At 39.0% G+C, this 15,905-nt stretch overlaps 1 protein-coding gene across 2 annotated transcripts in view; it reads right to left on the bottom strand.

Annotated features, from left to right (window-relative positions):
• Nucleotides 1–15,905, bottom strand: part of arhgap6 (Rho GTPase activating protein 6) — a 38,996-nt gene that overhangs the window by 17,238 nt on the left and 5,853 nt on the right. For both annotated transcript variants that reach the window (XM_039671473.2, XM_039671472.2), the window contains exons 2-3: nucleotides 1,389–1,548; nucleotides 1,202–1,270 (exon numbers count right to left, since the gene is read on the bottom strand). In XM_039671473.2, the coding sequence (XP_039527407.2) occupies nucleotides 1,202–1,270; nucleotides 1,389–1,548 (229 nt within the window). The remainder of the gene's footprint in view (nucleotides 1–1,201; nucleotides 1,271–1,388; nucleotides 1,549–15,905) is intronic.

Below are 15,905 nucleotides of genomic sequence, written 5' to 3'. Positions count from 1 at the left end.
TTTATTTTTTCATTATTTATTTCATTTTTATATATTTTATTTTTAATCATTTTATGATAATAATTACCTTCTAATCCGCTCACAAACATTTTGGTAAACATTTTATTTTTAAATCACTTTTAATTTTTTTTTTTTCATTTTCGTGATTTAACTAAATACTAGCAAATAATTAAAGAAATCATAAAAATGTCAAATGAAAATAAGTAAATTACTTAAAAATATAAACAATAAAAAATAACTTAGTGTTATGATGGATGAAAATACAAAATATGTAAAAAACAAAACAAAACACTTTTGTGTTGCATTTTTTTGTTTTTATTTTTTCATTATTTATTTCATTTTTATATATTTTATTTTTAATCATTTTATGATAATAATTACCTTCTAATCCGCTCACAAACATTTTGGTAAACATTTTATTTTTAAATCACTTTTAATTTTTTTTTTTCATTTTCGTGATTTAACTAAATACTAGCAAATGTTTAATCGACTCGTAAAACCCCTGCACTAGTTCCCATATTTCCAATAAAAAAAATAAAAAAAACCTGCCGCATTCACTGAGCGACATCACACAGACGCTCTTGCTCGTTTGATATGCTTAATATATCATATAATAAAACATTTGTGTGTTGTGACATTCCCCAGCGAGCCTCTCGCGTCATCAAACAGGAAACCCCTTTAATAAGCGCTCGAACGAATCCTGCTCACGCCGAGCCGCCGCACACACACACACACACACACACACACACACCCGCGCGCCTCGGACTGTTGATGTTATTCCTCAGCGGGAGCGTCTGCATTCCAGCACACAGAACTTCACTGATCTGGGAGCAGCGCGAGCGGCACACACGGATCCCCCCTGCAGAGGTGCATTCTGGGTGAAGCCCCATATATCACCGGAAGACTGAGAGCACATCGCACACACTTTACACTTGAAACGCGGCGTTTAAAGATTTGTAAAAGCGGGAATCATCCAGATCACTGAGCAAACGTGAGGAAATGCGGGATCATGTGACTCTTGGAAACGTGCATGAACACGAAAATCTATAGACTTGATATTCAATTAAAAACTAACAACACAAAAATGGCATTTTATTTTTAGATTTTATTTTTAGGTGATAAAATGATGCCAATGTGGATATTAATTAGGGCTGAGCAACATAGCTACAAATGTATCACTATATAAACACCAAACACACACCTTTGTCTCTCTTTTCCTTTGATAAAGAGTCCAGCTTCCTCCGGAGTGACTTCTTCCGCTTCTGGCCATCTGGAAGAGACGTAAAGCACACGAAACATTAGGAATAAAACAGAAACTGAGAGACAATCAAAACCAGGGTCACGTCGGGGCGTCCCTTCACTCGGGCGATGTGTTGAGGTCGGGGTACCTTTAGGGATGGTGATCTGGCAACCCAAATCAAAGTGTTTGGTCAGCCGGACCAGAGCCACTTCCTGCAGCCGGACTCTCTCCAGCTCCGACAGACTCTGGATGGGCACCGACTGCATGTGGAGGTTATGACCCGTGGCTTTCTTACAGGTGAAATCTACCTATGAAAGAAGAAATAAGAAGAATTATTATTTATAAGAACAAAATAGAAAGAGATATTTAGTAACCATAGAGCTTGTTTAACCAGTTAAAGTCGCCATTTTTGAGCGCAGACCTGAAGATTTCGAATGAAAATGTTTTTTTAGTCCACACGTTTTTAATGGCAGTATTTGATTTGAATTCACTCTCTAACTCAGTTTGCACTCAAGACATGCATGCAAAGATTCACAAATGGATAATCCATCATATTTCTCTTTTTTTTGCACATTTTTAGACCTTTTCTTGAAAAACAACAAAGTTATATTTTGCTCTCTTGGCATGAAATCTAACACCGGTTTCTACCAGTCTTTCATGGCTGTACATGTGCACCAGCGTTTCAAAATAAAAGTCTTGTCTTGTTGCAAATGAACATATTTCTGCTTTTCAGTCACCAAATATGAAAACTAGAGAAACTAAAATAGAGTATTATTTTCCCCCTGTAGTCAATAATTGTATCCTTCAAAACCGATCCCCAAAATTACATTTTCATGCCTTAAAATATCTTGAATGTAACTCGACACCCTTGCCTCATTTAGTATGTGTTGTTCTATGAATATGCAAATAAGCCCCGCCTCCACTCTCTCACTCACATTGATCTGATTGGTTACAACACCAGCGATTTCAAAGCAGAAAATACTCAGCAATGCTGTCGACTTATGAGCTTACACATGGTTTATCTTAAAATGTATTAAAACACTGCATACACACATAAAAAAGCTGGATTTACACCACAGGGGACTTTAAGGCTTTGTATGATGATCAATGACTATAATATCGTAAACTCCACATCCACTAACATGTTTATTCAACTCCGGTTTGAACATAAAGGCTAAAAGTTTTTGATAATTTCACTGTGTGTGTGTGTGAGGTAAAAGTACACAAGCTGTTGTAGCTCCGCCTCCTGCGCCGGGAGCAGCGGCTCATTTGCATTTAAAGGGACACACACAAAAACAAATGCGTTTTTGCTCACCCTCCACTTCGACAACTTTAACATGCTGTATAAAAATATCCAATGTAAAACAATGGTGTTGTTTGGAAACAAATAGAGATGCACCGATAACAATTTTATAGGCCCTTTCTGATTTTCATTGAGTTTGACCTGCCGATACCGATTTTAGCCAAATTCCGATTTTATTTCTATTTATTTTCTATGTATACTAGAGCCCGACCGATTAAGGATTTTGAAGGCCGATACCGATACAAATATTTGTTGGTTTTAAAATCCGATATATCGGCCGATATTTTTTTTTTCAGAAACGCGCAACAAAACATTAACAGATTTCCCTAACATTAGTTATTTGTAGTTATTTATGAGTTTTAACTAAAATAATATGATAATGCATTTTAAAAAGAAACTTGTTTCTTTTATTGTCGCAACAGAACAGACTGATGATAGTAGCATTAGCTAGCTTTATGGTTAGCTAGTCTATGATGAGCCATAATTTAGCAATGGATGACGTCATACTGCGAACATACATTTTCAATATAACAGGCCGAGAAGAGATGATGCGTCTCATTGCTATAACTGTCACGCGCTATTAAAGAAATACTTCAGTCACATCGTCAAAAGTTAGAAGGACAGTCAGTCAACGACACTGTAACAACGTAACGTAACTATTACTAGCTAAACACTCTCGGCTTATTTAACAGCAAAACTGGACATGATAGTCAAATTTTGTCATGATTATTAGAGTTCAGAGAACTGATGCGGATGTTCGTTTAATTATTCAAGCAATGAATGTCTCGTGACCAACTCAACGAGTGTTGCCAACAGGGACGGTGTAGAGCGCCCTCTGGTGGACAAACTACACAACACTCATGACATGGTTCAAGCGTGTTTCATCCGTTTTTATTTTATTTTTGAAATATTCATTTATCGGCCATTAAAACTGCCGATACCGATATTTTGGAAAATGCCTAATATCGGCCGATAATATCGGTCTGGCTCTAAAATATACATTTTATCAAATTTTTTCATCCGGTTCCGGTCAATCAATACATCTCTAGAAACAAAAGGAAAATATATCGGCATTGGCCAAAAGTAGTTAAGGAATATCGGCATATCGGACATCACAGAAAATCTTGTGCGTCCCTATTTCAGATGAAGTAAATTAGTCTCACACACTCTCTCTCACACACACAGGAAGTAAACAGACGTACACAGCAGATCTCCGCGGCCTCGGATCAGCCGGCCTGTAAATCTGCCCGGACCGGATTAACTCTCTTTGATCGCCCGCGCCGTACGAGAGGCTTACGACCCGATCGCTCTGACCCGTCTCAGGGCTCTCCAGCAATTACAGCACAACAACTGACATTCACGGATGACCGACTCCTTTCACAACATCAGTCCTCCGAGATCCAGCTCGACACACACCGCTCATGCACTGCTGAACCTGTGCGAGACCGCGGGGAAGTCTGCAAATGTGTGTGTTGTGTGTGGAGGATCATATTTGATTCATAAGGCTTTTATATTCAGAGCCCAAACTGGGCGAAATCTGCGGCAGATCCTAATATTTATATGAAATTCTGAGGCTTGTAATGTAAATCAATGAGAGACTGATATAAAATGCATATAAACATAAATATCTGCCAATAATATGTCTTCGTAAGATTATATTTAATGTTTAGTTTTATGATCAAATCTCTGTAGTTTTAAAACTTATATAATGCAATGCAATACAAAGATGAACAAATAAACCTTCCCATGATTTTTATAATAAATGATGACGGATAATCAAGTAAAGCTCAGTTCGGCTGAAATATTACTCACAATATCAAAGTTATTCTTGCGTTTCCTTGATGAAGATCAGATTTACAGACTCGTGAAGCTGGAGCTGAAGGAGGACGTCTGTACAGTTAAAGAGCTTTTACCCGATAAACACTGTAAACTATCCGTCACACACTGAGAGATCGGCTGTTATTCACGAGATAACCTGCTATCATGAGTCATCGCGCAGCAAAGGTGACGCGCAACACAACTTTATTCTTCTGACATCTATTATTTCATTTCTCCACCCAAGCCGATCTCTGACAAGTCTAACATTCACTGAGCTTTCCCTTCCCAGACGCAGATCACACACACACATACACAGAGAGAGAGAGAGAGAGAGAGAGAGAGACGCACTCACATACAGAGAGAGACACACACACACACACACACAATAAGACCAAAAAAACACAATCATATATTTCTATCTTCTCTTTCTGGCGATGAATGGGAGTTTCTGCAAAGTTGAAGGGTGATGCAAGTGACGTCGAGTGTGTGTGTGTGTGTGTGCTTTCAGAAACTACAAATACCTTAAAGCTAGAAATGCATCACGTCTGATTTGAGCTCAATCCTGTTCAGGAGCGCAGCGTCTCGACCCCTTCATCAGGAGAGATCACCTGACCCCTCAGAACACACACACACACACACACACACACACACACACACACACACACACACACACACACATCAGCACTAGGGCTGGGTAATCAACATCGATTTCTCGATATTAATCGATTTTTATGAACCGATATCGATTCTTAAATCTCAAGAATCGATTATTATCATCCTGTTTCATTTGAATGAATGGATCATTGTATCGCGGCTGCGCGCATCCAAAAAAATTGCAATAATCTTTGTCCTTTGTTACTATTGATATGAAACAAAGTCTCAATTTTCAAATTACGTCCATTTTCTTTAGAAATTCAGAAACATAAATAGCGTTTTGTCGCTGTGGCGTGAGATCGCTCTGGAGAAGCAGCAGCGCTGATCTCTCTTCCGGCTTAATAATACCAAATAAACATGAATGAGCATCTGAAAGTGTGTTAAAGATAGAGTACAACTTATCCAAATCCGGATCAGGTCACATTGATTCACTCAATCAGCGTTTCAACCGAGGAAAGACGTCAGTTAAACAGCTTGTAATCAATGTCATCGTCATATTTACCTCAGAAAACCCACATAAACTCGTTAGTCAGCTAGAAAAAGTAACTCTAGAGAGGAGCATTTTGATAAATATATACACCATATTACATATGCATTATAATCTTAATGTTCTTCAATATTTAATTCATATTTGAATGAATATGGCAAGTTTTTATGACAGCCACCATTTAAATGTTTATATTTCATATAATCTTCTTATTATAAAAATAAATAAAAGTGTAATTTAAGTGTTTGTATAGCTACAAAACAGTTCATTATTACCTTGATATCAGGCTAATGAAGTCTATAGGCTACAACTAGACTCCCTTTACAGCATTTAAGAGATTTGATTCCCTTGAGAAAAATGGCCATTTATTGGAACTGATATCCAAAATAATCGATATTGAATCGAAATCGAATCGAATTGTGAAATTTGTCTCAATACCCAGCCCTAATCAGCACTGCTCAGTAACACACACACATCAGCACAGCACATCACATTTGAATATGAATATGCAGATGAGCCCCGCCTCCACTCACTCTCTCACTCAGATATCCACTGGTGGACGATCACACGTTGATCTGATTGGTTACAAGGTGGTTTGTGACGTCAGAAACACCAAAGTGTGTTTTTGAGACTGTCTTTGGTAGGGTTGGGTATCGTTTGAATTTGAACGATTCTGATTCCGATTCCTTGTTTCGATTCCGGTTCCTAACGATTCTCGATTCCGATTCTTTTAAGAGGCAGGGTCAAAAAAGTTTAGCTAACCTTGCTAACCAACGGCCTTTCTGAAGGAAATAATCCTTCGGTAAAAATACTCCTTTTGTCACAAATTTTGCCGAGATTTCGTTATTTTTAGAAAAGTGAAGCCACACTTTGGATCGCCGACGTAAGCTACTCATGTTCGACTCGCGTGGTTATGCCAACACTTCCGGTAGACGCTTCTTCGTTGGTGTTGTTCAGTGGTTTCTTCTTCCGCTCGGCGGACTGTGAATATCGAAACTAGGAATCGAAATTTTAACTTTTGAACGATTACGGGAAAAACGAAAAGTTAGTCCCGGTTCCAATCGATACTCGATTCTCGATACCCAACGCTAGTCTTTGGTTCACTGAGGAAATACTCAGCAATCCTGTCCACTTATCAACTTACACACGGTGTGTGTTAAAGCGGATTAAAACTGCATTAAAAACGTGATTTCCCCCACAGGGCACTTTAAGGGGATCGTTTGTTTCTGTAGTGCCACTCCAGCGAGCAGCGCCGTTTAATTACCGCACAATTACGATCAATGAAAGCCTCGCTCATTAGCATAACGGCTGAGCAACCGCAGGTTAACAAGAGACACTCGAGGACCATCGAACCCGCGTCACCTTCGAGTCCCATGCTAATTTCAGCCACATCTGCTCTCCATCAGCTCATTGGTATTCATGAGCATTCAATTATAAAATGTGCTTCTGACACACACACACACACATTTACATGTTTGGAATGATAGATTGTTTGAGCTGAAAATATTCAAAACTGAAATTTATATTCATTTTCCATTCAGAGATGAAAAATTTCTTTAAAATTTGAATAAAAGTAGTCATTAGAATTAATAATTTTAACCAAGGCTGTGTTTATCTGATCATAAATACAGTAAAACAGTGAAATATTATTATAATGTAAATCATCTGTTCTCTATGTGAATATTTAGTAAAGTGTAATTTATTCCTGTGTATTTTCAGCAGTCTTCAGTGTCACATGATCCTCCACAAATCACTCTAATATGAGGATCTGATGATCAACAAACATTTATGATTATTATCAGTGTTAAACAGTCAAGATTATTAACATTTTTTTGTTTTTCAGGATTGCTCGATGTCTTCGCTGAATAAAAGTATTTATTTCGTGTGTTTATTTTACAGGTTTAACAAAATTATAATCTGTTTTTAGCACATTTTAATGTTGTTTTTGGACTCATAGTTCATAAAAAGTCCTGTCAAACAAATCCCAAATCATAAATCCCGTGGGATGTGTGTGTCCCGTTCACTACAAAGAGCTGAAAAGGAGGAAAATCTCCAATTCTTCATGCAGTCTTTGAGCAAACACACACTAACAAAAGCTCCGAGTTCAGCGGCGGTGATGTAAGAGCGCTCGTATCACTTCATCTGGTTCCCAGAGCGCCACAAAGGAACAGGAAGATGCTGGTTTCAACATCAGTGTGTTAATCAGGAGAACACATGAGAGTCAAGCAGCGCGGACACACCTCTTCCTCTCTCCACAGATGATGATGTCGTCCGCACTGCTGACCCCGACTGACACTGCATCGGCTTGATACGCGAGACTGGAAAGCAGGTCACACAAACACAACACTGCGCAAAAACACACGGGACGCATAGATGCCAGAAACACACACACACATATAGAAGTGAAACCATGGCACACACACTCGTGGAATGAAATGAAATCCTCACAATTTATACGGTGGTTGCAAAAAATATTTCATCAGAAAAACCTGTGCCAAAGATTACGGAGGGGTCAACCTGACTGTATTAACCAGCTGAACTTTGACCCCTTGTGTGTTACCTTCGTCGAGATTTTTTTCTCATCCTTCCCTCGCGAGTCAAAATGACCTGAAGCATTAAAATTATACTTTTTGATAATAGTCTGTTTTTTATTACTAGATTTGATCAATAAATTACTAGAAATTTATACGCCCTATATATGAAAAATGTTCTAAAATAGGTCATTCATTGAAGGTGCGCCTTAAAGTGCGGAAAATAGGGCAAATAACATGGAAGCCAATACGTTTTGTTTTGGATCACGAGTAGTAAAGTTGTTTTGACCACTGAATGTATCTCACAAAATGCACTTAATATTTTTGTTTACTGTTTTATTGCTGCTAATGTGCCTGCCCCTGGTTTACAGGAAGAAAATGTTTACTTGATTTTAATTTATTTTTTCTTGTAAAACAAATGTGCCTGGCCTTTATAAAAATGATAGTTTCTCTATTTATATATTTATGTCTATACTGACCAAGCACTCTGCCTAATTGGTTTAAGACAGGGCATTTTTTATTTACTTTTAGTATGAATCGGCCTATCAGCAGCAGAGTTCAATAAAATATGCATTTTTCATTGAAGTATCCCCTTCTTTATTGTGTTCACTATCATTTTCCACAGAATTAAAGCAATTCATGCTAAATTTTTAAAAAATGTAATAATTATCCGATTAGTCGACTAATCGTTTCAATAGTCGGTGACTAGTCGACTATTAAAATAGTCGTTAGTTGCAGCCCTACCCGAGGGAACGGGTTTGTTACTTTTTTCAATTTCAACCACTTAACTCCTCGAATACATTCAAATTGTATTTTTTTGTGAGCATTCGTGGTTCAAATGTGACAAAAGTTCTGGACCCCTCTGATGAACACTAAAAAACAAACAAAAAAAAAATATATATATATATATATTGCGGGTCAAAATGACCCGAGAGAAACATGAAAGTTAAAGTCCCCCTGTAGTCAATAATTGTATCCCTTAAAACTCATCTTTGAACAGTAAAATGACATATTTAAATGTTTTTTCCTTGAATAAAAATGCCTTAAAATATCTTGAATATAACTCGACACCTCAGACTTTGCTGTCGCTATACGTGCTCTTTAAATCACTTTTTGCATGTTATTAACAAGTGTAAAAAAGGCCACAAATCTGCAGTATGTCACTGAAGCTAAACGTGGTGTGTGTTGCGAAACCCTGAAGTGATTGGCAGGCAGAATATAAAGGTTAAAGGTTATTCTGATACTGACATTTTTGCTTGAAAAGAAATCTCAAGTGTTTTTCCATCCATCATTCTTGAAAATCAGATACACAACTTTGCGGATCTGAGATGCTTATCGCACGTTTCAACAGTACTAAAAGAGTTGCATTAATCTAAACCATCTTAAGGAAAACACGGAGCCACTCGTGGTCTCTTATCCTGGATCTGCTCCAACAGAAAAGAGTTTAAAGTGAGTCCGACTTCACCAACATGCCCGACTTTCACTGGCCTGTGAACGAACCACATATGCGGCAATGTTTCTTATTGTAAAAATCCTGCTATCTGCATTCCAGAGTGGTGACTAATGCTAACTTGTCAACATGAGCTTCGCAATCCACTTCCATGAAATGAGGAAAACATGATATTCAATGAGGGGGAAAACAATGAGGAACTTGTTGACTAATTTTAGATGCTCCTCGGAGACTTTTCACTTGCACTCTTCAGTTTTAAAGACCAACGCGAGCTTGAAGATTCACGAAACTGTCGAACATGAAAGAAGACCTTAAAAAGCCCCTGAAGTGCTGTTGTGCTCGGTTGACAGTCTCCAGTGGGAAGAAGTATTTGCCCGGGAAGCGCTGCCAAAGATCAGGTCATGTTGCTCGCTGTGAGAAAGAGAAGCTCAGGCAGACTTCATGTAAACCAGATGTCACTCGACTGAAGAACTGCCGCTCTTACACGCTTTCTTCTCGCACAGAAAAACACTCCAGAGTTGTGCAGCACGGACTCGGAGGGTTCACTCGGTTTGCTCCTTTTCAATGAATGTGAGTGCAACTCTAAGACTAAATAAATAAAAGTTGAAGTTGAAGGAACTGTTTGTTGTGCAAAATGTCGTTTTCATTGCGTCTTTGTGTTGCTACAGAAAAAGAAAATACCAAAAATGTTTGTCACAGCAATTTCCCAATAACCAGTGGTGGAATGTAACGAAGTACAAATACTTTGTTACTTTACTTAAGTACATTTTTCACGTATCTTTACTTTACTTAAGTACAATAAATAGTGCCTACTTTTTACTTTTACTTCGTTACATTTTGCAGCAATTATTATACTTGCTACTCCACTACATTTCTACAACTTCTGTTACATTTTCGTTACATTTTCTGATCGGTTTTTCCCCTGCCAAAAATGTAATCTGACCGTCCGTCCGTTGCACGTTTGTCTCACCAGTGACGTTTGGTTGCCATAGATACATCAACTAAATGCGTCTCGCACGCAGTGTGTTTATCATGCAACTCATACGCGAAAATTTGTTTTTACGTGCATAGGAAACACACCGTGTGTAATATATGTTTGGTTTGGTTAGGATTATGGCAAGCCAAGAGGTTCAGAATTACACCATAAATGAATCGCGTTTACTGCCAAACATAGTTATTAACATATAGTAAGGATAAGCATGATATTGCCTAATTGCAAGCTTGTTTCAGAAATGGTGACATTTTTTTCCATCATTATTGAACATCATTATAGGAGTAGGCTATTAGGTTGAATGAGTTAGAATTAAAAGTTTTATTAATCATTAGAAAATAGACATTAAGATAATAAATTGTTATGCAAGTACTTTTACTTTTAATACTTAAAGTACATTTAAAATAAAGTACTTTTTACTTTTTACTTAAGTATGGTTGTCATTGTGTTACTTCTACTTTTACTAAAGTAAATATTTATCTGGGTATTTGTACTTTTACTTAAGTACTGAGATTCAGTACTTCCTCCACCACTGCCAATAAAACATTGAACATGACAGCTAATATTTCAATGGCTTAAACGTTAAACTCCCCGTCGGCAATAGTGTTATCTCTTAAACTCATCGTTGATCAAATGTTTTTCCTTAAAACAAAATCGGCTTGACTGTAACTCGACACCCTCGCCTCATTTAGTATGTGCGTGTCTATGAATATGTAAATGAGCCCCGCCTCCACTCACTGGTTGACGATCACACGTTGATCTGATTGGTTACGAGGTGGTTTGTGACGTCAGAAACACCAGCGATTTCAAAGCGTGTTTTTGGTTCACTGCAGTTTTAAGGAGGAAATACTCAGCAATGCTTGTCCAACTTACACATGGTGTGTGTTAAAACGGATTAAAAACACCACATACACACATAAACAACATTAAACGCTGGATTTACACCACAGGGGGACTTAAAGCATTGCACAAGCACACAGTTGAATGCAATTTGACCAAAAATGGGAATTGATTTAAAACCAGTTAAAAGCAACCCAATAAAACTTGTGGCCTTATCTCTCGGAGATATATCAGAGCACTCTCCCTCCAGATCTAAACACTGCTCAACTCCAACAGATTCACTGAAACCATCTGCAACGAGGCCAAAAGGAAGCAAGGATACACGATACTGATACATCTGGCAATACCACGACTTTAAAAAGATGATTCTGCCAGTGTAATAAATGACCCATCGTGGCTGCGCAAATACAGAAAAGGGGATTTGACTGTCTCCGGATTCTAGGGGTGCGAATCTCTCGCCGCCTCACGATCCGATTGCGATTCGATGCTAAAGCGATTAACGATTATCTGAATCTGTTTGTCTGTGAATATAAATACTTTGCTTTAAAAGTGCTTTAAAAGAATTAACGTACAATACATTTTATTAACATTGCAAAGAACCGACAGGAAAATAAATCTGTGCCTGAACTAGGAGCATTCTTGTAGTAAATTAATAACGACCGGTAGGCTTGCTACGGTAGTCGTTACACGGTGTTCAGTCGCAACACCGGTTTCATGACACCGTGAAAAAAAAAACGTTTAAAGCCTTAGAAATATTTAACGCAAATACGCAGTATCCGTTAAGTCCTGCCTATTATACACACACACACGACCCACAGAAAAGTAACGAGTCGGTAACGAGTTCTCTTTCGGGCTTAGCACACCATAACACACACAAATTATGCCAAAATGTCCATAAGAGCAGTCTTAAATTATTTAAATAAAGTCATAAACGAGATTTGTGAGAAAACGGGACGCTTATCAGATTTCGTTTTCAAACAGGGCACAATAACAAACCAGTACCTATTCCGCACTACCGCACCATTATGAATTCATGCCCGTGCAAACGTGCGCATTTTACGTTTGCCTTTAAAGAAATTTTTTTTTTTTAAATTGAAAATGAATTTTTTTACATTTGTGAATCGATTCAGAATCGTCCACGTCCGCACCGCGATGCAGCCATGAATAAATTTTCAGACTTATATTCCAGTCTCCACGCCGCACACAATTCCCATTTGGCTTTAAGATTCAGTCATTTTGCTCTCTTTAATTGGGACTGTAAAAGGATTTCAGGTCTTTTTAACAGTTTAATGCATGCATTTCAGTTAAACAGGGCAAAAAAACAAACTCTGCCTTTTGCTGCCTGTCAGTTTCATTGGCCAAATAATAGAAAGAGCAGTGCTGTAAAAGACACAGGCGAACTGCTTTATAGGAGGAGCTTTATAAACTCCAGATTCCTGAGAGATTAGGTAACTGTTCAAGAGAGCTCCCCTTTGGGCCGGCCAACACAGACATCTACAAATTTGGTGGTTTGGTTTCTCAATATTGTAGTTTGGCACCACTGTGATGAAAAAACATGCATTGTTTATGAAGAGGTGTGTATTGATTTTGCTTCTGGTAATATATGTATTTATAACGTAATTTCACTGGTTCCTGATCCCTGGAAAGAAGCAAAAACCGACTTCCAAACAAGCCCTTTCATAACCCCTCCTGGCACTTTAGACACGTGTGGGATTAATGCCACAATACTTCATCCTGAACACGTAACACATCTTGACACCAGATTCCACTTCAGAATGTGCCGTTCACTACATTGTGCATTATTTTATCATTACACACTAAAAAATATTGGGTTATTTTTCTACCCAAATCCTGGGTTAAGCCTTTTGGGTAAATTTTTTTTCAGTGTTTTGGTAGTTTTTGTGTTACCCAGATCCTGGATCAGACGTAACAACCCAGTGTTTGGGTAGTTTTTGTGAAACCCAGATGCTGGATCAGACGTAGCAACCCAATTTTTGGGTAGTTTTTGTGAAACCCAGATCCTGGATCAGACGTAGGAACCCAGTGTTTGGGTAGTTTTTGTGTTACCCAGATCCTGGATCAGACGTAACAATCCAATTTTTGGGTAGTTTTTGTGTTACCCAGATCCTGGATCAGACGTAGCAACCCAATTTTTGGGTAGTTTTTGTGAAACCCAGATCCTGGATCAGACGTAGGAACCCAGTGTTTGGGTAGTTTTTGTGTTACCCAGATCCTGGATCAGACGTAACAATCCAATTTTTGGGTAGTTTTTGTGTTACCCAGATCCTGGATCAGACGTAACAACCCAATTTTTGGGTAGTTTTTGTGAAACCCAGATCCTGGATCAGACGTAGCAACCCAGTGTTTGGGTAGTTTTTGTGTTACACAGATCCTGGTCAGACGTAACAACCCAATTTTGGGTAGTTTTTGTGTTACCCAGATCCTGGATCAGACGTAGCAACCCAGTGTTTGGGTAGTTTTTGTGTTAGCCAGATCCTGGATCAGACGTAACAACCCAATTTTTGGGTAGTTTTTGTGAAACCCAGATCCTGGATCAGACGTAGCAACCCACTGTTTGGGTAGTTTTTGTGAAACCCAGATCCTGGATCAGACGTAGGAACCCAGTGTTTGGGTAGATTTTGTGTTACACAGATCCTGGATCAGACGTAGCAACCCAATGTTTGGGTAGTTTTTGTGTTACTCAGATCCTGGATCAGACGTAACAACCCAGTGTTTGGGTAGTTTTTGTGTTACTCAGATCCTGGATCAGACGTAACAACCCAGTGTTTGGGTAGTTTTTGTGTTACTCAGATGCTGGATCAGACGTAACAACCCAGTGTTTGGGTAGTTTTTGTGTTACTCAGATGCTGGATCAGACGTAACAACCCAGTGTTTGGGTAGTTTTTGTGAAACCCAGATCCTGGATCAGACGTAGCAACCCAATGTTTGGGTAGTTTTTGTGTTACTCAGATCCTGGATCAGACGTAACAACCCAATGTTTGGGTAGTTTTTGTGTTACCCAGATCCTGGATCAGACGTAACAACCCAGTGTTTGGGTAGTTTTTGTGTTACTCAGATCCTGGATCAGACGTAACAACCCAATGTTTGGGTAGTTTTTGTGAAACCCAGATCCTGGATCAGACGTAACAACCCAGTGTTTGGGTAGTTTTTGTGAAACCCAGATCCTGGATCAGACGTAACAACCCAGTGTTTGGGTAGTTTTTGTGAAACCCAGATCCTGGATCAGACGTAGCAACCCAATGTTTGGGTAGTTTTTGTGAAACCCAGATCCTGGATCAGACGTAGCAACCCAGTGTTTGGGTAGTTTTTGTGAAACCCAGATCCTGGATCAGACGTAACAACCCAGTGTTTGGGTAGTTTTTGTGAAACCCAGATCCTGGATCAGACGTAACAACCCAGTGTTTGGGTAGTTTTTGTGAAACCCAGATCCTGGATCAGACGTAGCAACCCAATGTTTGGGTAGTTTTTGTGTTACTCAGATCCTGGATCAGACGTAACAACCCAATGTTTGGGTAGTTTTTGTGAAACCCAGATCCTGGATCAGACGTAGCAACCCAGTGTTTGGGTAGTTTTTGTGAAACCCAGATCCTGGATCAGACGTAACAACCCAGTGTTTGGGTAGTTTTTGTGAAACCCAGATCCTGGATCAGACGTAGCAACCCAATGTTTGGGTAGTTTTTGTGTTACCCAGATCCTGGATCAGACGTAACAACCCAATGTTTGGGTAGTTTTTGTGAAACCCAGATCCTGGATCAGACGTAGCAACCCAATGTTTGGGTAGTTTTTGTGTTACACAGATCCTGGGTCAGACGTAACAACCCAATTTTGGGTAGTTTTTGTGTTACCCAGATCCTGGATCAGACGTAGCAACCCAATTTTGGGTAGTTTTTGTGTTACCCAGATCCTGGATCAGACGTAGCAACCCAATGTTTGGGTAGTTTTTGTGTTACACAGATCCTGGGTCAGACGTAACAACCCAGTGTTTGGGTAGTTTTTGTGTTACACAGATTCTGGATCAGACGTAACAACCTAATTTTGGGTAGTTTTTGTGTTACCCAGATCCTGGATCAGACGTAACAACCCAATGTTTGGGTAGTTTTTGTGTTACACAGATCCTGGATCAGACGTAACAACTGTCACGGAACAGTTACAAAAAGTGGAGGGAGGACTCAAGTGCAGAAAAGGATGATTTATTTACAAAAGAAAACAAAACACAAAGCAAAAACCCACAAGGGGGAAAACACCATAAATGGGACATAAAACAAAACTGAACTCGAAGAACAAACACTTACTCTGAACACGACGACCATAACTGGGAAACATATGACAACGATCCGACAAGGACTGCAAACAAGAGGAGACTTAAAAAGGGAACAAATCAAGAGGGAACAGGTGGAAGAACTCAAACACTAATCAGGTAACAAGGGGGAGGGATCAAACAATAACGAGAGCACATGCTCCAACATAACAAAGACACCCAAGTGTAATACAAGACAGGACAGACACGTGACATTACCCCCTCCCTACGGAGCGGCTACCAGACGCTCCATTAGGCGGGACAGACCAGGGC

Source organism: Pimephales promelas, chromosome 7 (assembly GCF_988280905.1).
Source record: "Pimephales promelas chromosome 7, fPimPro1.hap1.1, whole genome shotgun sequence".
Classification (NCBI taxonomy): Eukaryota; Metazoa; Chordata; class Actinopteri; order Cypriniformes; family Leuciscidae; genus Pimephales; species Pimephales promelas.
This window is presented reverse-complemented; position numbering and strand designations above follow the sequence as displayed.